The sequence below is a fragment of the Sceloporus occidentalis genome, unplaced genomic scaffold (genome assembly GCF_023333645.1).
Source record: "Sceloporus occidentalis isolate IW3139 unplaced genomic scaffold, rSceOcc1.0.p SCAF_73, whole genome shotgun sequence".
Classification (NCBI taxonomy): Eukaryota; Metazoa; Chordata; class Lepidosauria; order Squamata; family Phrynosomatidae; genus Sceloporus; species Sceloporus occidentalis.
In genome coordinates, this window is record NW_028317053.1 from 4,337,411 (window position 1) to 4,363,465 (window position 26,055).

The 26,055-nt window shown below is 39.0% G+C and overlaps 1 protein-coding gene across 1 annotated transcript in view; it reads right to left on the minus strand.

Moving 5' to 3' along the window:
• The window catches only part of SLC28A3 (solute carrier family 28 member 3), a 62,717-nt gene extending 37,632 nt beyond the window's left edge, over window positions 1–25,085 (minus strand). The window contains exons 1-6 of the mRNA XM_089494562.1: window positions 25,038–25,085; window positions 18,919–19,103; window positions 16,448–16,539; window positions 8,442–8,631; window positions 6,022–6,166; window positions 1,208–1,321 (exon numbers count right to left, since the gene is read on the minus strand). Coding sequence (XP_089350688.1) covers window positions 1,208–1,321; window positions 6,022–6,166; window positions 8,442–8,631; window positions 16,448–16,539; window positions 18,919–19,103; window positions 25,038–25,073 — 762 coding nt within the window. The 5' untranslated portion in view covers window positions 25,074–25,085. The remainder of the gene's footprint in view (window positions 1–1,207; window positions 1,322–6,021; window positions 6,167–8,441; window positions 8,632–16,447; window positions 16,540–18,918; window positions 19,104–25,037) is intronic.
• Window positions 25,086–26,055: the final 970 nt, after the last annotated feature.

Consider the following 26,055-nt stretch of genomic DNA (forward strand, 5'->3'; position numbering starts at 1 on the left):
GGGGCAAAGCGGTCAAGAGTCGAGGAAAGAGTGGAGTTAAATAGAGACATTGCTGAGTCAGCAGAGGGCTGTGGATCGCACCTGGTGACAGCTCAGAGGAAGGGGTGACATCCGTGTGGTCCCTTCTCCTGCTACGGTGTGTGTGTGTGTGTGTGTGTGTGTGTGTGTGCGTGTGCGTGTGCGTGTGCGTGCGTGCACTGCTGCTGCTGCTGGGGCCTGCCACTTCTCTGCTGCTGTGGCACTTAAGGGGTCCAAGGAAGCACAGAAAGAGAAGGGACTTGGGTACACACCACTCCCTCCTCTTCTGCTACCCTGGCACTCTGGGGTGAGTGAGCCAAAGCACCAAGGAAAGAGGGAGGCTGCCTTGGCTTGCTCATCCAATCTTACCTCTCCTTCCCTGGTGCCTTGGCTGGCTTGCCTGAGCCAGCTAGGGCACTGGGGAAGGAGGGCTGAGTGCATGTGTGTGCATCCCTTCCACGTTCTGGGGAGCCATCCTAGGCACTGGGGAAAGAGGTGTGTGTGCACATGTAGGCACCCCTCCTGCCTTCCCCAGTGCCTAACTTGCATGGCAGCCCCCACCCCCCAGCAGCCCTTGGCAGCTGGTGGCTCTCCCCCAGCAGTGCCAGGCACATGCACCGGGTGACACCAACACTATGGATATCACTGTTGGGACCTATTCTGTGCATAAAATACATGTGACTTTTTTGTGCAGAATCTAACATTCCAGCATGGGAGTGTTATTTTCTGTGCAGAAAACAAGTTTTTCCACATAAGAAATGAAATTTCTGTACAGAAAATTCTCTCTCCTATGCAAAAATCCCTGTTATATTTCCCCACACAATAAATCCTGAATAAAACACCCTATAGTTGTCAAGGAATTTTCACAGTGGGGAAAAGATTATTAAATGATTTCTTCCTGCCCATGGGAACAAAATTTATCATGTTTTACCTCCCTATGTACTCTATAGAGATGTATTGGATACTTCCTTATACAACATCAAGTAAGTATTATGCTAGCATTACTGCTGGTTATGCTAATTTAAATAATCCAAAGAAATCCAGTTTCCACCACACCAACACTTACTTCACTTCTATGAGCACCAAATCCAACTGTTCTATTAGTAATATACACACATATATGCACACATACATGCACAAAGAGAGAGAGAGAGAGAGATACAGTTATATATTTCCATCCAGGTCTTACCTGTACTTGAATACCAAGCCAATTGAATGTATCAAATCCTACTTTTGTCCTTAAGGTTATTAGTCCAAGGACAAATTGTAATCCTATTCCCCAGAAGACTGGTCTCCAGACAACCTAGTTATACAGAAGAACATGTTAAAACAAACAGTGGAAACCACTGGGCATAAAAAACACTTTAAAAAAATGATAAAATGGTTTTAATGCAATTGCTCAATGGTTTAATCACATTATGTTATGAGTTTTTATTTTATGTTTTTTGTTTTTAATTTTAATTTTTATGTTTTTATTTGCATCTGCTTTTTTAAAAATGTGGTTGTGACCTGTCCTTAGTCCCAGTTTGGGAAGAAAATGGTATAGAAATCAAATACATACATAGATGAATTCAATTATTTTACCCCTTCTAATAGTAAATTTGGATAGTAAGTGCTGAACTGATAAAATTCTTGCCACAAAAGGGACTGTAGCAGACAGTGGCCATGAGGCTAGGCAGTTGGAAAAGGAAGATATATATATATATATATATATATATATATATATATATATATGGGGGGGGGAGACATAGTAATATACCTAACCCCCATACTTTGTAGGATACTGGAGGAGGAGGTGGCTGACTGGAACCATAAACAAAACCATAACTTATAAAGCAGTGAAAATGATCTGCGATACCTTTTTTTTTTTTACAGGTTTCACTTGCTACACACAGGCCTCAGTCTAATGCAGAGTTTGTATGTGTAACCCCATTCAGATCAATAGAATTAAACATGTCTAACTGAGATGAGATGTGGCCAAAAAGTGCAATTTTTGTCCCTTCCATACATTCATTTTTAGCACTGTTTTGCTATCTTTGCAGTTAATATAACTCTTAAATGTCTGAAAAGTCCACAGAACAAACTGAAAGTCCAGATGCTAGGGTCAGTTAAAAAGTGAGCAATATTGATTCATGAGGGTTTGCAACGCTTGGTCATAACAAATTATATTATTTTTGGAAGTTGCATGAAGGTGTTGACTTCACTGAGTTTTGTGGCTTCTGTAGAAGGTAAGTGGTTACAAATTCCACTAACCCTAGCAAATTTTGAATCCTATCTTACTCTGACAGCTGAAAGCTTCTTAGGAGAGTCCACATAATCCACTCTATGGACAGAAAGCATGCACAAGATTGTCACAAGAGTGGCAGCCCCACTCTCTGCTTTTTTTAGAATGCTGCAGCAATGCAGATGCATCAAATTATTCCATGCAAGAAAAGACCCTAGTTAAATTTCCTCCTCAGACAGAGTAGGCTTTTTGTGTGTACACTGGCACATATGTTCAGCTTCTTCTGATATGATTCAAATATTCATTAGATTGGGTATATGTCAGAAAGTTGTGTTGGTGATGAGAAAGACAGTGACTGGCTGGCCAGAAGTTGGAAATTTGCATTTTTGGGTATGTGGCCATATTGGCTGGGTGATTCTTAGGGTTGTAGTCCATAAAAGTAATATTTTACAGTTCTGAGGCAGGAAATCTAGGCCCAAAGAACTTTGCATTTTCTTTCAACATGTATATGTGCAGGAGAGGAGCCTTGTGAACATTTCTAATTCTGCATAAGGGGGGAAAACCTAGTAAAGAGGAAAAGAAGATGGGATATGTATTTCCCTCTCTCCCTAGAGAGTGCTTTGCTTTTGTCAAGTTGGTCACACTATTATGTGATCACATGGAAGAATCCAACAATTTAAACTCCCATAGGTTATTTACTCTAGAATCTGAAGCAGTTCACTGTTCTCTCTTGCTCACTCAACACTGTATTTCTGTCCAGATGTACCAAACTAAGCAATTTTTAAGAGCACAGAGATCAGGTGAACCTATGTGATGCATCCCATATTAATGTAATAAAACTGTGCTGTCACTGGCAACAAAAACACAAGAGTGAACACAGTGAAGCAGCTCATTTACATTCACTTCTCCTGCTGTGTACTATGTGCAGGATTATGGATTAAATAAAAATCAAGCCAGTCATTCTTCCAGAAAAAGAAGTGTTATTGGAAGACTAGCTTATCTGATCAGTTACCTGTAAGAAATGCCTTGCTATATTTCTTATTTCCTCAGATAGAAAAAAGACTTGAAAGTTTTAGAAAAGAGATCAATGACACAGGGTGAACCAAAGCAGTGAATTAATAATCAATGACTCAGATGAAAGCCTTGTTGGGGCTAGACATAAGAGCCAGAGTAGAAAAGTAAACTGGCCTTTTGGTGATCAAAGAAAATCTTTCTTCTAATGTCACTATCACATATAGGACTGGAGCATTTTCTTTAGAAATAGAAAAGCTAACATGTTCAGAAGGAAAGGTGAAGGAAAAAATGGACTACTCCAAAGAGGATGTTTGGTATTCCTCTATATGCTGTGGTAACTCTTTACCTAGATTCTTCTTTTGGGTTAGTTTATTTCTTTCCCCCAGGCCCTAGAATTGATTTTAGTTTGTTGGAAGAAATATATCTCCAGAAGGAGAAGACAGAAGAGAACACAGATATGAACAACATTTGCATATGTTCATTTGTATGGAAAGATGCAAATTTAGAAAGAATTTTTCTAATTAAATAGAAATACAATTCATTTATGTTGGAAAATTTATGTTTGCATTCTCTTTTCCCTCCTTGGATAGACAGGGAATGTTTTAAGCATATGACTCCTGTCATTCACTCTTAGAGGCTGTTTATTCTAAACTGTCTCCTTTCAGACAGAATGATAGTCTCCTCTGAGTGAGGTTCCTGCTATATATTAAAGATGGTGAGATTTCATCTCTATACCCAAACCATCACCAGTTAGGACAGGATTTAGTTTGTTATGTATTTATTTATTAAAGTCATTATTATTTGTTTTTTAAACTACAAACTGTATGTTTGTTTTTTGAAGTAAGTCTTTAGTCTTTATTAAGACAGATTTAAAATAATAGTCTGACCCACATTTTTGCTGTTTTGCTGATGATGAAAATTGAACTTTTATCGAGTTAAACTTTCATACTTGCATATATTGTTTCCCTTTAAAAGGGTTAACACCTTGGGAAATTCAATTTCACCATAGCAGTTAGGACAATAACAAAATGACTTGTATACTTGCTGCTTGGTCCACTGGCCAAAAGCAACTTCCAACCTGTTGCTCTCTCTTCTTATAGCTATTTGATTTTAAGTCAAGAAGACACCTTCAAAGACAGAACTAGCCTTTGCAAATAAGTACACATGGCCACACTAAGCTTAAGATGTGCCTTCAAGAATCTGATGACAAACTCACTGGGTAACCATGAGGGGAAGCTCATTGATCCAAGGACAGTTTTATTCATGGTGTTATTAATCATACTGCATTAGACATCTTCCTTAGATTGTCCAAATATGTCTGGAAGTGGAGACAAAACTACGCATTTTCCCAGTGTTTCCAAGTTCCTTCTTCTAGGTAGAGCTTTTCAAACTGTTTCTCAAGAAGCTTCCCTGTCAAAAATTCAAGTGAGCTGTAGCTGTAGGCTTCTTCTGCTGTATCTCCATGAATGAAAAAGACTCAATTCATAAAGGTTATTCAGGTAAAGGATAATGAAAAGGGAGAGTGTGGTCAAGAAAGGAGAAGAAGACTTGAAAGGATAGCTATGTAGGAACTAGACAAGATCCTCAAGTATAAAGTTGCTGTTACTTCTGCTGTTGTTGTTGTGTGACTTTGAGTCATTTCTGACTCATGATGACTCTATCACAGGTTTTCTGGAGCTAAGAGAATACGACTTACCCAAAGTCAGCCATTAGGTTTCTAAGGTTGAGCGGGAATCAAACCCTGATCTCCAGTGTCAAACCCCCACAAAACATATTGTTAAATACTAATATCAGAATTGTCTGTGCCATAGCATTTATGATTTTTAAGTATGATTTTGAAGGCTGGACAGTGAGGAAACCTGACAGGAAGAAAATAAACTCATTTGAAATATGGTCCTGGAGTAGGCTTCTACAGATACTGCAAACTGCCAAAATGATGAATAAATGTGTCCTAGAGCAAACTGAGTCTGAACTCAATAGCAATAACAATAGCAAGTATATTTCTATACCACTTATCACTAAGACGTTTACAGTGTGTAAGCTGGGTACTCATTTTAGCACCTATTGAAGGATGCAAGGCTGAGTGGACTCTGGAGCCCTGCCTGGGATTGAACTCACAAACTTTGAGATTATCGCATGGGATTTTATCCTAAAATTTTTCCAATGCGTGTTGAACTTCAAAGATGGGTCTTACCGGATTCACCCATCTGCAGCCTGTCTGCAATTTGGGCTTATCTTACTGGATAGGAAAGAGCTGAGAATATATTTTCTTCCCCTCTTTTGAATGCTGTCCCCCCCTCACACACAACTATTCAGAGACATTGGGAGGAAGGGGAGTGTGCGTGTGTGAGTGGGGGGAAGAGAGAGAATGAACTTTGGGTAACGTGGACGATTAGAGCTTGGAAACATCAAATTTTGGGGATAGAAATCCCCAAACTGTTTGCCAGCATAGTCATTGGCCATTCTGGTTTGGGGATTCTGGGATTTAATATCCATAAAATAACTTTTCCACGTTCTATTAACAGTATGTAAGACATTTGATCAAGAAATTCTTCTCTACCAGTTAGTGCAACTTTCTCCCACCTGATATTGTCCAGTTATGTTTGAGTAAAATTCACCCCATTCCCAACTGTTATGGGGATATAGTCACAGCCAGTCATAGTCTACTGCATCTTGATGGGGTCAGCCTCAGGGAAAATGAGTTAATGCCTAGCAAACAGTACATTTAACATCAACATGGAAAATGAAGTATTGAAAACACTCACCTTAGTTGGGTATTTGGAAAAGATCAGCATCAAGAAAACATACACTATTAGTCCACCAAAGGATATGAGCTGTTTTGTTCCTTGTTTGGCAGTATCAAAGACAAGCCAGCACACAATGGCAGCTATTAGAGAGGTCCACACTACCCTAGGTAAAAAGAATTTCAGATAGGGAGATAAATGACAGAATGTGGTGGGAGGCTCATAATCTAATAAGAACTATTTTATCTCATTTGTTTTTCTAGACTATTTTGGTACCATATCGCCACATGAAGAAACAATATTCTCCAAGCCAAACATAGGAGATTATCACACTCGAGTTTACCATGGTTAAAACACTATCAAAATGCTCCGGAAGCATGAAGGTGTGATAGCTGGTTGCACTTCTGAAGCATCACTGAAGCATCCCCTCACCTTTCCCATCCTCAAAGCATTCATGGAGCAGCCATTTCTTCATAACAGAAGTTCCTGCTACTGAAGAAATGGCTGCTCCTTGAATGCTTTGAGGACAGGAGAGGCGAGAAGATACTTCAGTGATGCTTCAGAAGCATGACCAGCTATCACACCTTCATGCTTCTGGAGCGTTTTGCCAGCGTTAAACCCATGGTAAGTCTTCCTTGTGATAATTCCCGTAGTCTTTTTTTTTTTAAATAAGTATGCAAGTATTAGAAGAAATTTTAATAAATCTAAACTGCTTTACTTAAATACCCCATATGAACGTCAACAATATTTGTAACTCTTATCAGGATACCAATTAATACCTTTAGGTTTTACATATCTAGGAGTATTAATCTCAAAACATTTATTACAAGTTGTTCCCCATAATTATAAAACTATTACAAAGTGGATGATCTCATAGAGCCACAATTGAGAAAAAATGCAATTATCAACTTTGGGACAAATACCTTTAGTAAAGATGTTTGTGTTACCCAAACTCCTATTTATTTCAATCTATGCCTTTATCCCCCTCTCCCAATTAGGCTATTTTCACATATTAACTCTTATGTGTTCCAGAATCAAAATACAAGATTCTTCACACTTTCTAGGTTTATAGACTCCAAACAAGGAGGCTTAGTCATGCTATTAGATTTGCTCAAATAATCCAAATTATTTGTGGGGATGATTCTTCATCTTGGGTGTCCTTGGAAACTGACAATATCTCTTTTCATGTAAAGACCTTTATGGTTGCTCCTGGAAACACAAGAATTCCCTCTCTTATTAATAACCCCTGCATATACAGTTTATTCTGGAGCAAATGGAAATAAAAATATGCTTGCTCCTAGCTCTTCTCCCATTCAACCATTGTTAATGCATTCCTTATTCCAGTGTGTTAATAGAAATCTTAATTTGGAAACATGGAAGGGGCTATATACTGTTAGATATTCTTTTGTGGACTCAAACAAAAATCTACGGAATCTATTCTTGAGATTTTGTTACCTATTAAACCCGCTTGCTTCATGTTAGTGCAAATTTCCACTCTGTTAAATAAGACAGCTACAATAGATGAACTTATAAGAACTCTAACCCCTTTTGAATATCTCTGTGTATCTTCAGATAAGCCCCCCAAAGGGAATTAATAGGCTAATTTATAAAGGACTTGTGGAAGAGTCATATTGTAATGGGTTACCAGTTAAACGGAACTGGGAATTGGAACTTAACATCTCAATACCAGATTCTGCATGGCAACACATTTGGAATCATCTCCCATTTACTTCTAGATCAGCTTTCATTAAAGAATGCTCCTTAAAACTGATCCTTCGGTGGTATATGACCCCTGTTCGCTTGACTTATATTAGTAAAAATTCATCTCCTTTTTGTTAGAGAGGTTGTTCAGATAGACTAGAGGAACATATCTCCATATGTGGTTTTATTGTGCTCAAATTTTTAACTTTTGGGAACAGGTTCTCTTTATAATCTGTCAGATTACTAATACTATTTATATATAAACATTTAATTTTTTTTGTTGCTGTTACAAGGGTAGAGAGTGCTTAGAAGTGGAAAACCAGCCAATTAAAACTGGAGGATTGGTGGCAAAGAATATGGGACATCCCTTTAATGGAAAAAACATTCTGACAGAATGGAATCTCCCAATGGATGTGGTATATCATTTAAAGAAAAATGGTCTCCCTTTTTGAATTTTGTAAACTCCACTTCATATTTAAATCTGTTACCAGGAAACCATGTACACCTTGGGTGGGGGATGTGTTAGAGGAAAGAGAACTTAGTTTGAACATTGTAATCTGTTTTCAGACTATTCTTGGGTTGATCTTGTTATTTCGTTTTAATCTTAATCCTTGTATGTATATTTTAATGAACCAATTCCTACTGCAATATTACGACAAGCCAAAGAAATAAAAAATAAAAAAAATTGACACATCTGATTTTTCATAACCTCCAAAGAAAGAAATCCACCATGTATTTACCATTTCAGCCAAAACCACTGTTTCTTCAGAAAATTTCCAACTGGAGAAAGAGATTTTGCAATTCTGTTCTCATATTTGGCTATCAGAAAGTCCCAGCAGATGAAAAAAATGCCAAGGACAGTCAGCACAAAGAGGGGCAAAGCTCTGTGAAAATTCAAGACACAGGCCGCAATCACCATTGCCAGATAAGCTGTCATGGAAACAAGCACATAGACACATCAGTTAGAGGTAAATCAATCTCTCTCCCTTGTTTCCTCTACAAACAAAATCCCAGGGGTGTCCCATTTTAGCCAAATTTGCTTGGAAAACAGTACACCAAACAGTCCTGCATGCAGACATCAGTGTACTTAACTACAGGATCTTTTTTTCTGTCTACAGACAAATTCACTCTTGGGCCACGTTCCCACTATGATTTAAAGCAAATTGCTGACCAGGTTATATGACTGTCGTCCCCATTGGAAACTGGTTCCGATCCTACTGTGATTGGTTTCAATCGTAATGAAGTGAGGCAAATGCAAAAACCCCAGTCTTTCCTGATACTAAGTCTTTGGTGGTTCTTTTGAAAGAATACATTCCGAAGCATGAAGTGACCATATAACACCAATACTGAAGTCACTCCACTGGCTACCTATTAGTTTCCGGGCACAGTACAAGGTGTTGGTTATCACCTTTAAAGCTCTACATGGCTTGGGCCCAACCTATCTAAGGGATCGCCTGCTTCCATACAATTCTCCCTGTACCCTCAGGTCCTCTGGGAGGAATTCACTACAACTCTTAAAGACCAGGTTGACGGCGACCTCCCAGAGGACATTTTCTGCAACCGCTCCCAATTTATGGAATGGCCTGCCGGACGAGATCCATCACATTAACAATCTAGAGAGCTTTAAAAAAGCCATTAAGACGGATCTCTTCCGGCAGGCCTTCCTGGAATAAAATACTCAGCCACGGACAAGACTTCCCATCTAGTGACTCTGCCCATGATGATTTTTTGTTTGTTTGTTTGTTTGGATTAGTTGGTTTTTAATCTTATACTGTTTAATCTTATTTTAAGGGGGGGGGTACTGTGTATATATAGTTGTATTTTAACTTGCTGTACACCGCTTTGATTGCTTGGCAAAAAGCAGGATAGAAATAAAAAATATATTTTTTATTTTTATTTATATTCAACAAGTGGAAACGATGGATCTGAATCATATCATTATGGAGGGGAGGGGCTAATGTCAGAGGGGTGTTTACCATCCCTCCTCAATTTTTGTTAGATCCACCATTCCACCCCCTTCTCAGCACTACCTTTGTGCTTGTGGTGTGACCTATGGGTGCATGACTTTTTAAAAGAAAATAAAATAAATTTGACAGAAGATTCGATTCATTGATTTTGCAACTACTTGCAATTACCCAGGAGATCTGACGGCAGCTCAAAGTGAGGCAAGTAGTTGCAAAACCAATGAATCGAATTGTCTATCAATTTATTTCAAATATATACAGCAGTGCAAAGTAGTGGGGACGACAATTGTGCCAAAAAAGAAGTGATTACAAGGGGATAATGAAAAGATTTGCTTTCATAGTGGGAATGATGGACCTTTTGCAATCAATTTACCAACATGGAGCAAAGGCGAATCACAAACTGGTTGAAATGTAAGTGGGAATGAGAGAAAGCAGGAAAGAAAGAAGATAAGACTTCTGAGACATGTGTGTGCATGGAAGTGTCATATAAACATCTCTTTGTAGGCTCTGGGAGACAATGGTTGAAATCCTTGCTAGAAATCTATTAGGTGACCTTGGACAAGTCACATACTCTTGGCCTCAGAAGGAAGCAATGGCAAACCTCCTTGGAGTAAATCTTGCCAAGAAAAGGCCATGATAGGTTTGCCTTAGGATTGTCATATCTTGGAAGTGCAGGTGCACAAGACATTCACGCAATACAGACAGTAGAGCTATCATGGTAAGACTAATCTATAGAGCAGAATACCAAGGATGTGGTCACATCCCCCAACAAAGAAAATTTTGCTTGTCCGTTTATATGTGTATGCACATTTTTACATTCCCTATTGTTTTTCAGATGAGGGAGCTAGGGAAAAAAGAACAACAAAGATATGGTTAAGATTAGTAGACCTAGAGGACACTCTTGCTTTGTTGTTGTGTCTTCATGACCCTAGCATGGAATTTCTTGGCAAGATTTGTTCAGAGGAGGTTTGTCATTGCCTTCTCCTGAGGCTGGGATATGTGACTTGCCCAAGTTCATCAAATAGATTTCATGCTCGGACTTTGCTATTCAAACAGGGCTCTCAAATCATGGGCATGTGTGCATGGAGACACACACATATACACCTACACATGCTAGGGTCAAAGAGTATAAACATTAATTGTATTGTAAGTCATTGGTCAATTGAAGAACTAGAATACTAAGCATGTGAAAAAGGGAAATAATGAAGCTGATTTGCCAGACTTTTGGAACTGAGTGATTTAATGAGAGTATCATTTCCTGACTCCCTTCTGAGACAAACATGCAGCAAAAGCAGATAAAATAGCAAAGAAAAATATCTTCAGAAGGTGAAATGTCAGGCATAAGCAAAGCAATCATACAAAGCTTAGCGTTTCACCACAATTCATAATTAAACAAATTGTTTTATTGTTTCAGTCTGAATTCTGAATCACCAAGACTCTTCGACAGGGAATTACTGTACACTGCATTAAAAAAAACATCTTCCTATATAAACAAATATTACACCTTTCCGCCATACAACATTTGTTTTTTTTTAACATAGAACCTGAGAAATTCATTGAGGCTCTTGGGACATGGCTCATGATAGACTCAGGAGATTAGTGCACCGTCTTTTATTCCCGTGCTAGTCGCGGGATGTAAATGCACAGGGACAGATTCTATTGCACAGTTCCATCTCTGGGCAGTACTCATCCTGTACCCGTGGGATGAGATGTCTTCCACAAGAGTGGGAATCCACATCCCTCCTCTTTTTCCAGCCCCGTTCATCACAGAACTGTATAGTGTTATACATCACCCTCACAGTGATGTAGCCAGGGGGGGGGGATCTTTGGGGTTCACCCCCTTCCGTTAATTTATGTTAAAAATAATAATAACCAAACCTTACGCTGAAGCTGCGCTGGAATACAATGACTGGTATGCGTGCCCATGGTGTGCGCGTGCTGCCACGCCACCACATAAAAGCCCCCCTTCCTAAAATCATGGCTACGTCCCTGACCCTCAGGTGCTATAGTCAGGAGAGCAGTCTTGATGGCATAGCCCTTTTGAAAAATATATATGCTATTTTAATGCTAGAAAGGACTCATGAGATAAGACTGTAGGGAACAACGACACATCAGGAGACAATAAAACTAAGCCAAACATAGGGATTTCATTGTCATCTGGTGAAACTCAACCCATCTTCCTTCTGGTAACCATCAAACCTTGCTTTGTGCCCATTTCAATTTTGTTTTCAGTTTCTTTATTATTATTACTTTGATGTACACCGCTGTGATCGCTGGAATAGCGGTATAGAAATAAATTATTATTATTATTATTATTATTATTATTATTATTATTGGGCCATGGTGAGTGAAGCAGAAAGGAATCCTAGAAAGCAGAAAACTGCCCAACGTGCATCTTTTTTGTATTGCCATATTTAGACTGCAGTCTATATGTATTTGTCTGGGAGTAAGCCCAGCTGAGCTCATTGGAATTCATTTCTGCATAGACCTGTAAAGGACTAGTCTGCTAACTTTAAACTGTTGTAAGTGCTTGTTCTCAAAAGATTGTGTGGGAAAATAGTTTTAAATTATACTCTATACAGATTTTTGTTTCAAGTGAAAGCATGCAAAATACATGTAGCTGTAAGATGAAGAAATAAAAAGAACCTGAGTGTAAGACAGAACAAGTATATTCAGTTTTTACAGTTTTATTTGTAAATTAACAGTGCTTACTAGTCAGCTTCGCCTCATTGCTCAGGAAATACATTAAAGGTATCTTTTGGAAATCAGATTTAAATCAATGATGGTGATACAAATCAATGTTTTCTTGCTATTTTTTTCTTGCTCATTTATATCACTGGTTGAAATATATCCACCCAGAGCAAATACAACATATGTTTACTTAATTCTAGCATTTCCCCCTTCAGGGAACACATCATGCTTATAGAGGAGTGCCAAACATTGCTGGTTACCAGGAACCATCCTCACAATACTGGGCCAATCTCTAGGCTAGTTACACTGAGACCACAACCTGGAGACGCCAGGGCCAATCCTTCCATTGTAGCCAGTTTGGCTGGTCATGGAAAGACACTGAAACAAAGAAGCTAATGAAAGGAAATGGCAACCATGAATTAAGAATTGTATTTTGTTTGTATCATTTGACTATTCTAGAGAGAATGGGCTTTCAATCAGAGGCTTTCATGATGAGGAAAATGTATTTAGTTTTTGGTTCACTCTATTCTATGGGATATTGCAGGGAGGAAATCTCTTTGATCACTGTAATAAAAGATCTGTGGGTTTTTTCTGATACATACTAGTCCCTGAGTCCTTCAGAGAACAACAGAATTGATTGCAAAAATTGAACAATTTATTTGGGGACATGTTTTCAGAGATTTTTCTTTACAAAGCAGACTAAGCACCAAAGCCACATTTATGCAAATAACCTGATCCCACAATTGGCTCTCCCATCCTAAACTAACCATCATGCCAAAATGCAACCTGAAGAACATCCCCATATAATTTTAACATAATGTGAAAAACAGATTTGCACTGTTAAGCCTAACTGATCAAGAGCCAGAAGAATTCTGGACCAAAATCAGGGATATTTAAAAGAGATGAAAGGATACAGATTCATTCAAGGAAGGACCATATGAAGTGGAAGCTACGGTCAGAACACTTGAGAGACATAAATCCCCAGGAACAGATGCATACCAATAGAGCTGCTTCATGCTACAGAGACAGAATCTATTCTGGTTCTAACTAAAATCTGTCAACAAATATGAACAATATATGTGCAATATACATTTCAGTCTCCAAGAAAAGGAACACCAGGAATTGCAGTACCCAGACCACTGCATTAACTTTCCCATGCAAGCAAAGTGATGCTCAAAATCCTGCCACAAAGACTTTTACCATATGTGGAGCAAGAAATGCCAGATTTTCAAACTAGTTGCAGGAAAGGAAGAGGAACAAGGGGTCATAATACAAACATAGAGTGGATAATGTAGTATACCAAAGAATATCAGAAGAAAATCACCCTGTGCTTTATAGATTATAGCAACACCTTTAATTGTATAAACCATGAAAAACTATGGATCTCTCTTAAAGAAATGGGTGTGCCCCAACATTTGATTGTCCTGGTGCTTAACCTCCACTCAGCACAAATGGCTACTGTCAGGACAGAATATTCATTTATTTTACATAGAAATGGAAGGTTTCCAGTTGTAAGGAGGTCAGACAAGGCTGCATTTTATCATCCTATCTGTTTGACTTGTATGCTGAACATACATGTAAAGCAGGATTAGACTCAGGGGAAGGAGGTGTGGAAATTAGAGGAAAGACCTTCAACAATTTAAGATATGCAGATGACACTATATTACTAGCAGAAAATAGCAAAGACATGGAATAATTACTGAAAAAAGTAAAGAAAGAAAGTGCAAGGGCAAGTTTACAGATGAACATTAAGAAAATAAAGAATAATAACTACATGTGATGTGCACAACTTTAATGTAAACAATGAAAATAGTGAAATAGTTCAAGGTTTTCCACATCTTGTCTCAGTCACTAATCAGAATGGAGACTGTAGTCAAGATGAAGATTAAGGCTTGGAAGGACAACTATGAAAGAACCAGACAAGGTCCTGAAGTGTAAATATATATAATTGATTGCTAAAGTGAGGATTGCCCATATCATTGTATTTCCAAATTCTATGTATGACTGTAAAAGCTAGACAGTGAAGAAAGCTGATAGGAAGAAAATCAACTCATTTCAAATGTGGTGCTGGAGTTCTTCACAAATAAATGGATCATAGAGCAAATCAAACTTGAACTCTTCTTAGAAGCCAAGATAATGAAACAGAAACTGTTGTACCATGGATATATCATGAGAATACATCACTCACTAGAAAAGATGACAATGCTTGGGGAAATAGAAGAAAGTGGGAAAAAAGGAAGGCTGCATTCCAGATGGATAGACTCAATCAAGGAAGCCACGGCCCTGAGTTGGCAAGATCTGAGCAAGGCTGTTGAGGACAGGATGACCTGGAGGTTTCTCATTCATAGGCTCACCATACCTTGAAGCCAATTTGATGGCACTTATAAACAACAATAAGACTTGAAACAATAACTGTGATTAATTCATTTTAAAAAGGAGCGAATAATATGCTGCTCTCCCTATACCATGAGATCTCTGGGTGGCATACAAATCACATTGCTATACTGTAAACAGATTTTTTTAAAAATTGAAACCATTAAAATAATTTCAGTATAATAGAACATTTCAAACAAGTTTCAAAGTAAAAAAAAAGGGGGGGAGTTAAAGAGTTTAAAAGCATGTGTGTAAACATTTTGAGCTAAATCAGGGCTCATCCAAACTGGCAACTACATATACTTGACTATAAGTCGGCCTCATGTATAAGTCGAGGGCAGGTTTTGGGGTCAAAATTATGGATTTAGATATGACTCATGGATAATTTGAGAGTAAAACGTAGAGATATGTAACAAAGGATGCAAAGGATGAAGCAAAGGAAAACAGTGCTAGAAAACCTACAAAACTGCAGCAGGCATAACTGTTAGTGCTCATATAAAAGGCTTCATGGATGAGAGAATATTAAAGTGGTGTGAGTGCTTCCAGAGCAGATGATACTCTTGCCTTTCACCAGGGATGGTTCCTTTTGGCTTCACTGCAGCCTTTGCTCTCCCCCTGGGGAGGGAGCCAAGGAAGCACAAGGGCAGTGGAGGGGCATGCACACCCTTCATGGCTTGCTCACTGGCCTGGCTCCCTTCCTGGAGAGGGAGCCAAGGCAGCTGCAAAGTTGGCAGAGTGTGTCCCTCGTGGCTTCATCTCTGGCCCAGCAATTTCCCCAGGGATGAAGCCACAAGAGGTGAGCATGGGAGGGGGGACACTACCACCACCCTCCCTCAACTGCCCCACACCGGGTGTCACCAAGTTTGGTCATGCCACTGGTGGGGAGTGAAATTTTATCAGTGTAGTGCTTCATTAGTTGCAGTTTGGATTTAATTATGTACTGAATGTAAAGCTGTTCTTTGCATTTTTTACAGTAGCACCACTTAATGCCAGAAGTTTGATGCTTACAAGTTAGTACCTGTAGATTGTAAATTTCGATATGAGTGCACTCACTGCTTCACTGGGAAGGCTTTTCTGTCTATTTGCATATGACAATACAGAGAGTTATGGCCTTTCTTGACCCAGCTTTCCCAATACAACCCTTGAATGTTGGAAAGTGTGGCTTCAGATTCAAAATGAAACAATAAAGTGGAACAGAAAACAATAGTATAACAGCAACCACTGATGAGGAGCAAAATACATGAACAGGCAAACTTCAACTGAAACACCTGGGAAATTTTTTTGACCTGGCATTAAAGAGATTGCACCAGTCATACATCAACCCCACACTTCTATAGGGGCAGTATACCATTGTCAAGTGCTATCTCAAAGGAAGTCCTCTTCACTGCTACATATACACCTCCCCTGGTACAAAATGATGAGTCACTTAAAGATCTCCCCTTAAGAAATAGGCAGGTTGCTATGGAAAGATGTGATTTTTCTATTAGGCTTTTCAGGGCTCTGAAGCTATGGATCAGCACATTGACTTGGACTTGAATGTGAATGGGCAACAACCAACACAGTTCCTTCAAAAGCAGTATAATATAATTGTATCTGATTGCACCAGTCAAAACCTTGGCAGCCAAATTTTGTGCTAGTTGAAACTTCTGGCTCTTTTATACACTCAAACTATACATAAAAACAGGATATGTTATTTCCCTCAAACTTCCAATAAATACCTTTTATCAATATTGCATAAACCAGCAGTCGGATTCTGGTCTTATGTTTCTTGAAAAAGTGAAGGACAGTATCATATTTCTTTTCAAGATACCTGGAATGACAATTTAGAAGAGGAGGAGGCTGTGAACATGTATAACAATTCTAAAACATCAGTACTTGGGATGTAGACAAATGATTTTGTACCCAACATAATAATATTAACAATTTGCACACTAGCTGTGCAGGGATTTTAAACTTGTCCATTGTCTTCCTTATCAAATAAACCCTTACTTAAAGGCTGATTTTAGCATAATAGGAATCATACAACCAAAGTTAAATGGGAAGCACATAATTAAAATTTTCTCATTAACAATGTAATGCTATGTGTGTCTACCCAAATGTAAGTCCAACTGAGTTTAGTGGAGTTCACTTCCAGAAAACAGGTATAGCTTTATAGCCTAAATCAATATGACTTCAATCTACTTACAGCATGTGGAATTTAAGATTTTTTCAGCCCAGCCCCCAAATGGTTGGCCTGAAGTCAGTTGATAACATTAGAATGACTGCAATTTCCTTCATGCTGCATAGTGTGACATGAATTTACTTGTTGTTGGAAGCATCTGTACTGAAGAAATAATGCAGTTTGACACCACATTAACTGGTATCTCAATGCTATGGAATCCTTGTAATTTGCTGTGGCACCATTCAAATTAATTAAAACTTAATTTTTTTTAAAAAAAACTTTACTTTTTTAAAAAAACACCATACCTTTCCCAAGTGTCATTTTAATCACATGAAACTATGTACACATAAATATATTTAGGCTGTAACTGAAAAGTATAATTTTAACTTTGATAGTTCTTTATGTCACAAATATTCTCATTACAGTGATAGACAGAAATTAAGATTTATGAGTAACATTAGTACAAAAAGTATTACTAAGGATTCTGTATGGTGTGGTGTGGAAGGAGGTCAGTGTGGAGGGTGAGACCATGAGTTACCACACCAGGTGATGCCAACCGTAGTGATGCCACTGGCTCCAAATTCCGCAGCAGTGAAAGGGCAGCTGGAACATAGCTGGGTCCACCCCTGCCATCAGGCAGTGGCTATGGGACGTGAAATCCAACCAGCACCAGCACCCCAAACTATTGTAAAGCTAGGGAAGAAATGGTGACAGAGGTGCAACCTCTGCCCCCCCCCCCCCCCCATGGCATTAGTATGCTGGTAGAGACCTGCACACTGCTAATATGCTTATTAGATCTCGATCGCAGATTTCCTAGAATCCACTGTTGCTTTCACATAGATAGAAAAGCTTATGAACTCCAAGTCCATAAGCAAGCCCCAAACATTGTCAGAACAAGTTATCAGTGATGCAGAAAGAGGACACAAGAAGGAAAGACATCAGAAAACCCCAGGTAGCTGAGTTAATGCCAAGTTACTGCCTACTTCATGTAGCCATTCATTTTTAAAATGATATACTAATGGGCAGATCTGTTTTGTCTAGTGAACGCAGGGTGTGCTAAATTGAAGAAAGGCTTTGTGGTGCTGCCTTTTAAGTGTATTTTATATCGCTGCATATCAATTTAAAAAGATATGGCTGTGTTAGTCTGTTTTTAGCATAAAATGAAAAAAAGATGGCTGAGGAAAATATCTAGCAGCACCTTTGAGAATTATTTATTTTAGCATGAGCTTTCATGGATTTCAATCCCCTTCTTCAGTTGCACTGATGGGAGTACAGCATTACTGACTTAATGCCACACTTCATTAGTGTGTCTGAAGACATGGATTGCAAAGCTTGAAAACTAATGCTAAAATAAATAGATTCATCTCAGTGAAGCTGCTAGATTTTCTCTCCCTCCATCTCCTTTTTTCCCCTTGTTATACCTTAAGGAAGCATACTGTTATTGGACAATTCCTACATACTCCAACAATGTTTATTAACATTAACTTGCCACAAACTTTAACTGAGCTTCTCAGTCAGAATCACTTCTGTCTGTGCTGTTATCTTATTTATTTGTCTTATTCCTCACTAATATGTCTCAGGGTGCCAGCAGTACAATGCAAATCATCATCATGAACATCAATAACTGTATCGTAAAATATATATTAGTATTAAAAAATAGAACACTGATTTCAGCATCATATGACCATAATACATTCTTTTTATATCACCTCCTCATGTGGTTGCCATAAGTTGAAAGGCAACTTGAAGGTACATGCACACACACATCTTTAAAAAGCAGAAATGATTTAGCAGGCTTTTTTGGTGAGATGACTCTGTGGTGTCGGTAACAGTACAGAAAATGCCCTGACCTTAGTTTCAGATAAAAACAGGACTGAAAGCCAGACTTTCTCAGATGATGATAATGCATAGGGTGAGGTAGAGCCTTGTTTAGGAGTGGGACAATCCTGTGAAAACTCCTCTCCAGTAGCAGGGAAAGGAATAAACAGAGATGTTGATAAATAAAAAGTGCCAACATGAAATTGTTACCTTTGAGACACAGGTTTCACAAGATCTTGTGGTTCATGTGTGCTCACTCGGTCATCCTTCTCAATATTGACACTTGCATCATGTTCTCTTACTTCCTCATGATGTAGAGAGTTGCCTCTTTCCAAGTTTCTATTTCTAAATGCAGTATCATTTTTCTTGTTTGGATTGTCACTTTCAATATCCCCCTAAAAGATACAAGTATGGAAGATAGCACATGAGTTTGGATGAGTACTCTGTGATCAGCATGTTGAAAAATCATGATGATGACAACATTTTAACAAGTAAGAGGGAGAATTAAGTACATTTTAACAAGTAAGAGAATTAAGTACATTTATTTTCAGAAATTTCTTTAGAATAAGTATCCACTGGGGTAGGATGGGAACGATTGTGGCAGTAGGCCCTGCTTGTAACGTTCAACAACCATCCATCCATTGGAAGTGCAGAAGTGAGCAACTCTGCTGTCCCCAGGGACTCTTTCACCTTAAACAATTATACCACTATGATACTACTTTAGCTTCTATGGTTCTATCACATGGAATCCTGGGATTTGCAGTTTAGGGAAAGACATTTAGAATTCTCAGCCAGAGTGCTTCACCAAACTACAGAGTACCTGACCAAAGTACAAACCTCAAGATTCCATAAGATGCAACAATCACAGTGAAAGTGGAATCATTGTACTATAACTGTGTAGTGTGAAAGAAATCCCAATGTTGTTGTATTCCAGCTCTCACCAACCCCATATGACATGACAAATGGCCAGATCCTGGGAGCTGTAGTCTAATAACATCTGAAGGGTGATAGGTTTACCACCTCTGGAACACAGCCTGTAACACACTCCCCAACCTGGTACTGTCTGGATGTGCTGGACTACAATTTCTCCCCCCCCCCCCCATTTTCCTTTTTATTTTTATTTTAAAAAATAATATTATAATCTACATACAACAGTATTTAAAAATATCTTTTACATAATATTCCACATACACTGGACTACAATTTCAATGAGCCATTTTTCAGTTATGTTGCTTGGAGGCTTATGGAAGTTGATGTTTAATACACCTGGAGGGCAACAGCTTGAAGAAGGTGGTCTATAGGTTTACAGTTTTCAAAATCCATATTACGGTAATAGTTTCACTAGTCCAACCAAAAAAGAGCATAAAATTATATGTAAGTTTTAAAGACTTCCAAAAGTGTTAAAGGTATGTCCTAAATAGCTTCACTCAGAGTAGTATTTGTTTTGTTTATTGTTTGCCTTCAAGTCATTTCCAACTTGTGGCAACCCTATGGCGAACCTATCATGCGGTTTTCTTGGCAAGATTTTTCAGAGGGGGTTTGTCATTGACATCCCCTGAGGCTGAGAGTGTGGCTTGCCGAAGGTCATCCAATTTCCATGGCCGAGCTAGGAATTGGGCCTGGTCTCCAAAGTCACAGCCCAACACTCAAACCTAAGAGTATTACTAATATAGTCATATTAATTTTCAATTAGGATTTGTAGATTCTAGGGTACCAGCTGACCAAAAGGAAAAAAACGGTCAGTCCAGCTAACTTTGTCTGAAGGATTTTCAACTAGGATGAGACATGTTTTCTGATTAAATTATAGGGATTGCCGCATACTTGTATTCATAAATATGTCAGCATATGTCAATTTCATGCCAATAAATGCACTGTTGGGGGAAGATGCATTTTGTGTATGATGTGCAGATGACTATTTTATAGCCCAGATCAGTGCTTTACAGGCTGTTGTTGTGAGGATCAAAACAGGTGTTATAAGCCACCTTGAATTCCTTGAAAGAAAGGCTGAATACAAATATAAGACATGACCCCACTCAAGTTATATCTTCCATTTTCTCTATAGACTTTTTAAAAAGTACACCTCTTTTCTTCATCCTTTATCTCTCTCTATCATACAACAACAACTTAGGAACCACAAGACTGCAAACATCATCTAAGCACAGCCCTGCCTTACCACTTAATCAAAGTTAGGAGTTTATCGTTCAGGATTTTAAACCAGCTCCAACCTCCTGGACTGGAACCGGGATGCAGGATGGAGATGGGGATAATCACTCACTTAATTACCACCAAATCACCAGCCGCCATCAGCCTGGGTCCCAGCCAGGTCCAAGCTGCTCTCTGCCAGCACTTTTTAGAAATTGGAAAGCTTTTTGACTTCTAAAAAGTGCTGGCAGAGCATGACCGGGACCTGGATTGATGGTGGCTGGTGGCAGTTTAGTGAGTGATAATCCCTGCCTCCATGCTGCATCCCGGCTCCAGCCCGGGAGGCTAGAGCTGTTTTAAAATCCTGAGTGATAAGCTCCTTAGACACTTCTAAGTCTGAACATGGCTTTCATTCATTTGCCTTTTCACACACTCACAAGGAATGCAAGTCCGAGCCTTACATCTCTGCCAATATCTACTCCAACCTGCTTTGATAAGGGAGGGGAACACAAAAGACTTTACCTTCTCTATTATCAGCTAGCTTTGTGACAAAATACAAGCTGTAAGCTCAGCCTCCAAGCAGACACAGTTATTTTCTAACTTCCGATACCAAATCTTAAAGAGGAAGGAGGTGCAACTGCACACCTTGCAAAACAATTCTCTTGAACTGGTAATGAAAGTTTTCTGAGTCTATTTTTTTCACCTTCTTCCTCTTTCTTCCTCCCCAGCTTCTTTTCCATGGTCCAGTTTTTAGCAGGAAATAGTGGGTAGGAGGAAGGGAATAGGGTGAGCTTTGTTTCCCACTTGCAGAACTCAACCCATAAAAGTTTTGATGAGTTCAAAATGCTTCTTAGAACTTTATCATATGAGCCTAAAAAGTAGAATTTTAAAAAGTGGAATTTTAACAAGATAAAGTCATCTTTGGCAGGTACTTATCACTCAACATTGTGTCCACCTGTTTCCTTGCATTCCATTAGTTACCATAGGGCATCTTTTCACTGATGGGCAAAACTTATCAATAGGCTCTCAATCTCACTGCTATTCCATTATTGCCTTCCTGTGATAGGTCCCTTCCACTGCAGTTCTGTTTCTCAGTCAGTCACATATTATTATTTTATTTTATTTTACAGTACTTTATTTTATTTTATTATTTAGCACATAGTGCTAGTGGGCACAATTCTACTCTTCTCCCCTTCTCCCCACTTGCATCAACTGAAGTTTCCAGCAGCTTCCTGAAGCTGTCTGCAATGTACATATTAACACAGCAGCTGGCTTCAGGAGGCATTTGACAGCTGCAGTCACTTGCAACCACTTACACATTCACACAGCAACCCTATACTTTGGGAATGGGGAGGAGGAGTGGTTATAGCAGTGGTTCCCAACCTTCCTAATGCCGCGACCCTTCAATACAGTTTCTCATGTTGTGGTGACCCAAACGCATGAAATTATTTTAGTTCCTGCTTCATAATTGTAATTAAATAGGTGTTTTCCAATGGTCTTAGGTGACCCCCATGAAAGGGTCATTCGACCCCCAAAGGGGTCCTGACCCACAGGTTGGGAACCACTGGGTTATAGCAACCAATTGTCTCCCAAAGCCAACTAATGTGCTCTCACATTCCTACAGCAGCCAGCTTGGGGAGGTGGTTGGCAGCCACGATATTTCATTCTCTCCATTTCTCCGGGAAGGTGGTGTCTGGCAGTGTGGAAAACAGATAAAGTGACCATGGATTGCCAAACCACTATTGTGGGGAAAAGTGTGATAAGAAAAGATGCCAAACCAGTATGCTTCCATTCTTAAACTAGCATGATTGTGATAGGACAGCAGGCTGGTGTAATAAAGTCCTTAGAAAATAATTTAGCTGTATTCCATCATATCAATCTCATTAACTGAGTGACCTATCCTGAAAATAAGAAGTTTGACTAACTGGCAAACATAATGCAATGGTCAATTAAAACACATTAGCAGGGATCCTGCATCACGAGATACATGTCTGGCTACCCACCAAACCTTCTTTTATGTGACGCAGCTTCATCCCACAACCTGGCCATTTCCATGTTCTTGTAAAGTGGTGGGATCAGTGGAGATACATCCAGCTATCAACTTGTAGCTTCCTGTGCTACTATGGACATCCACAGCGACCTGAAGAAAAATATTTGGATGTGTCCTTACTGATTCTCCCCTGTTCTCCAATGACACAGACATGTCCATGTGCCTATTGCATAGCTGATAAAGAATTCTGACCTCTGTAAGTCCAGGTTTTGGTTACTAGCATTTGATATTGAATTCTAACCTCTGTGAAAACAAAAAGTGGGTTACACAAACATGATGTCAGTCTGGATTTTTTCGTCAGTGTCATACTAGATGATGCTACACTATGTACATAGCATGTATAGTCACCCATCATATCCATGGATTCTTTATCCATGGATTCAAGGACCTCAAAAAATATTTTTAAGAAATCCAAAAAAGCAAACTTTGATTTTGAGATATATATATATATATATATATATATGGGACACCATTTTACTATGTCATTGTATTTAATACATCCATAGATTTTGGTATCCTGTGGGGTTCCTGGAACCAAACTCCATCAGATTCCAAGGGCCCACTGTATTTAGAAGTCCTCTCTCAAGTACAGAAAGATGTCTGATTATCATAGCATAGTGATTATTCTTAACTGTGTATTTTGAATTTGTGCTTGGTGTGTCAGGTCAAGTGGGAGAAGGCAGCTGTTTGAAGATAGCTGGCACTTCAGGACTGAAGAAGGTGACTCCTATGAAGGGTTTGCCCCCTCCCTATTTTGGGCATCTAGAATGCTGAATACCTACTACTGCCATATTTGTCAGATGTCTACACTGCTGCAGCGGGGGCAACTTTTATTCACCCAGGCCTTCAATGGTTTGTGAACTTTGACATCTTCTGAATGATTTCTGCTGTCCATGTGGATGATTGGTTTCACTGTTGTTAAGGTTTTTTAAACTTGTGGTTGCATCTGCACTGCAGTTTGACCATGTTAATTATCATGGCTCCATGCTATGGAATTCTGGGATTTGTAATTTTTGTAGACCGTCTTTGTCAGAGAGTTATGGTGCCAAAACAAACTACAGATCCCAGGATTCCATAGGATGGAGCCATGAGAGTTAAAGTGGTGTCAAACTGCATTAATTCTGCAGTATGGATGCAGCCTGTTTGAGTCTGTAGCATAGAAAAAACTCAGAGTGCATCTACACTGCAGAAAGAATGCAGTTTGACATCACTTTAAGTGTTGTAGCTCCATCCTAAGAAATCCTGGGATTTGAGGGTTTTACAAGGTATTTAGACTTCTCTTCCAAAGTGTTCTGACAATTATTACAAATCTACAAATGCCAGAATTCTGTAGGATGAAGCCATGGCAGTTCAAAGGGCATCAAACTATATTTCTACAGTGTAGATGCACCCTGAGTATTTTCTATGCTATAGACTCAAATAGGCTGCATCTATACTGCAGAATTAATGCAGCTTGAAACTGTTTAAACTGTCTCTGACAGGGAAGGCTAAATATCTCACAAACACTATAAATCCTTTCATTTCTGTGTGGGAATTTAGGGAAAGAAAACCTCTTAACTACAGGAAAAGTTGTGTTTTGCTTCCGCTTTAGATGCTGCTTCCTAGCATTCCAAACTAATGTTGTCCAAAATTACACTAAAAGATATTAACAGTGCTGCTAGTGTGACTGTCTTCTGCTCTTTTTTTGTTTTGTGTCAAAAGCATGACTGAGCAGGATTTTTACAAATGGTAACAACAACAAGAAGCAAACTAGGCATACCACCAACATTACAATCACAACCACATCAAGTGACTTCCAGTTAAAGGTCTGAAGCAGTTGAAACAATGGCAGGGATTAGTACTTGTAATATTCATGAGTGCAGCATTGCCACACACAGTCAAAAGCAAAGCAAAGTCTGGTCTGCTATTCTGATACTATACATTTACAAAGGAAAACAGTGCATCCATCTTCTACTCACATGAACCCCAACTGTGTTCTGTCTTTTAGGCCCTTTGTGTCCACAGGGTAACACTTGGCAGGTGTGTCAATGCCTGCAAAATGATTGCTGTCAGGAAAGGACAAATAACCTTTATTCCCTCCCTAAAGGTCCAAGGCATTTGCACCTTCCACAGAAAGAAAGAAAAAAGTTAGTCTTACCTCAAATGCAGGGTTCATGTAGCTTTTAGAAAACATGCTGTCAACTTCTGTCACAGCCATACATATAGCCAAAACAACACTTTATCAAAACCTTGGATTCTTTTCAATTCAGTGCAGCCAGCAACATTATCCAAGGAAGCTTTGGTTGCAGGAACTCTTTTACTACTTGACGTTTACCTGGCTATAACCACACCCAGAATTCTTAGGCTGAATTTATTACCCCACCTTCCTCTCCCCCTGTCAGTCATACATTCAGATGCAGGGCACACACCAGAGTAAAAATCCAAGCTTGTGAAATTCTGCAAAAGAGGATGATGATTAACACATGGCTCTGAGACATCCCAAAGTTCAAATGCTTGTTCAGTCATTACCTCTCTTGCATAGCCAGCCTGTGCCAATCACTATGAAATCTCCTGTATTTTAGAGCTGTGGAAATGACTGTGTTTGATATTAACATGCTTGAACTGAAAGGGACAATTGTTACTATTTGATAAAATATACATCTCAAAAGAGATGAAATCACCTAGGAATGGAGGTGGGGGAGAGAACAGAAAGTATGGCTACTTAACATATCTTCATAAATAAGTGTGTGTGTACCTTCATGTTGCCTGTTTATGTATGGTAACCCCATGATTTTCATGGGGTTTTCTTAACAAGGAATATTCAAAAGATGGTTTGCCATTGCCTTCCTCTAGCACCTGGTTGTCCCTTATCCAAGTACTGATCAGATCTGATCTTTCTTAGCTTCCAAGATCAGACAGGATCTGGTGCTTTCCGGGTATTTAGGCCTGTGCTCATAAGCACAAGGTACCAATTTTCACTTTCTCATTGATATGTAGAGAGCAGAGCTTGGGAAGGTTATTTTGTTTGATGACAAGTCCCAGCCGTTGGTCATGCCAGCTAAGAATTTCCTAGAGCTGTATTCCATAAAAACACAAACAAACAAACAAAAATGCAGCTTTCTCAAGTGCTACTATTAATGCTTATTTGGAGAAAAAAAAGTATATATTTTTTAAAA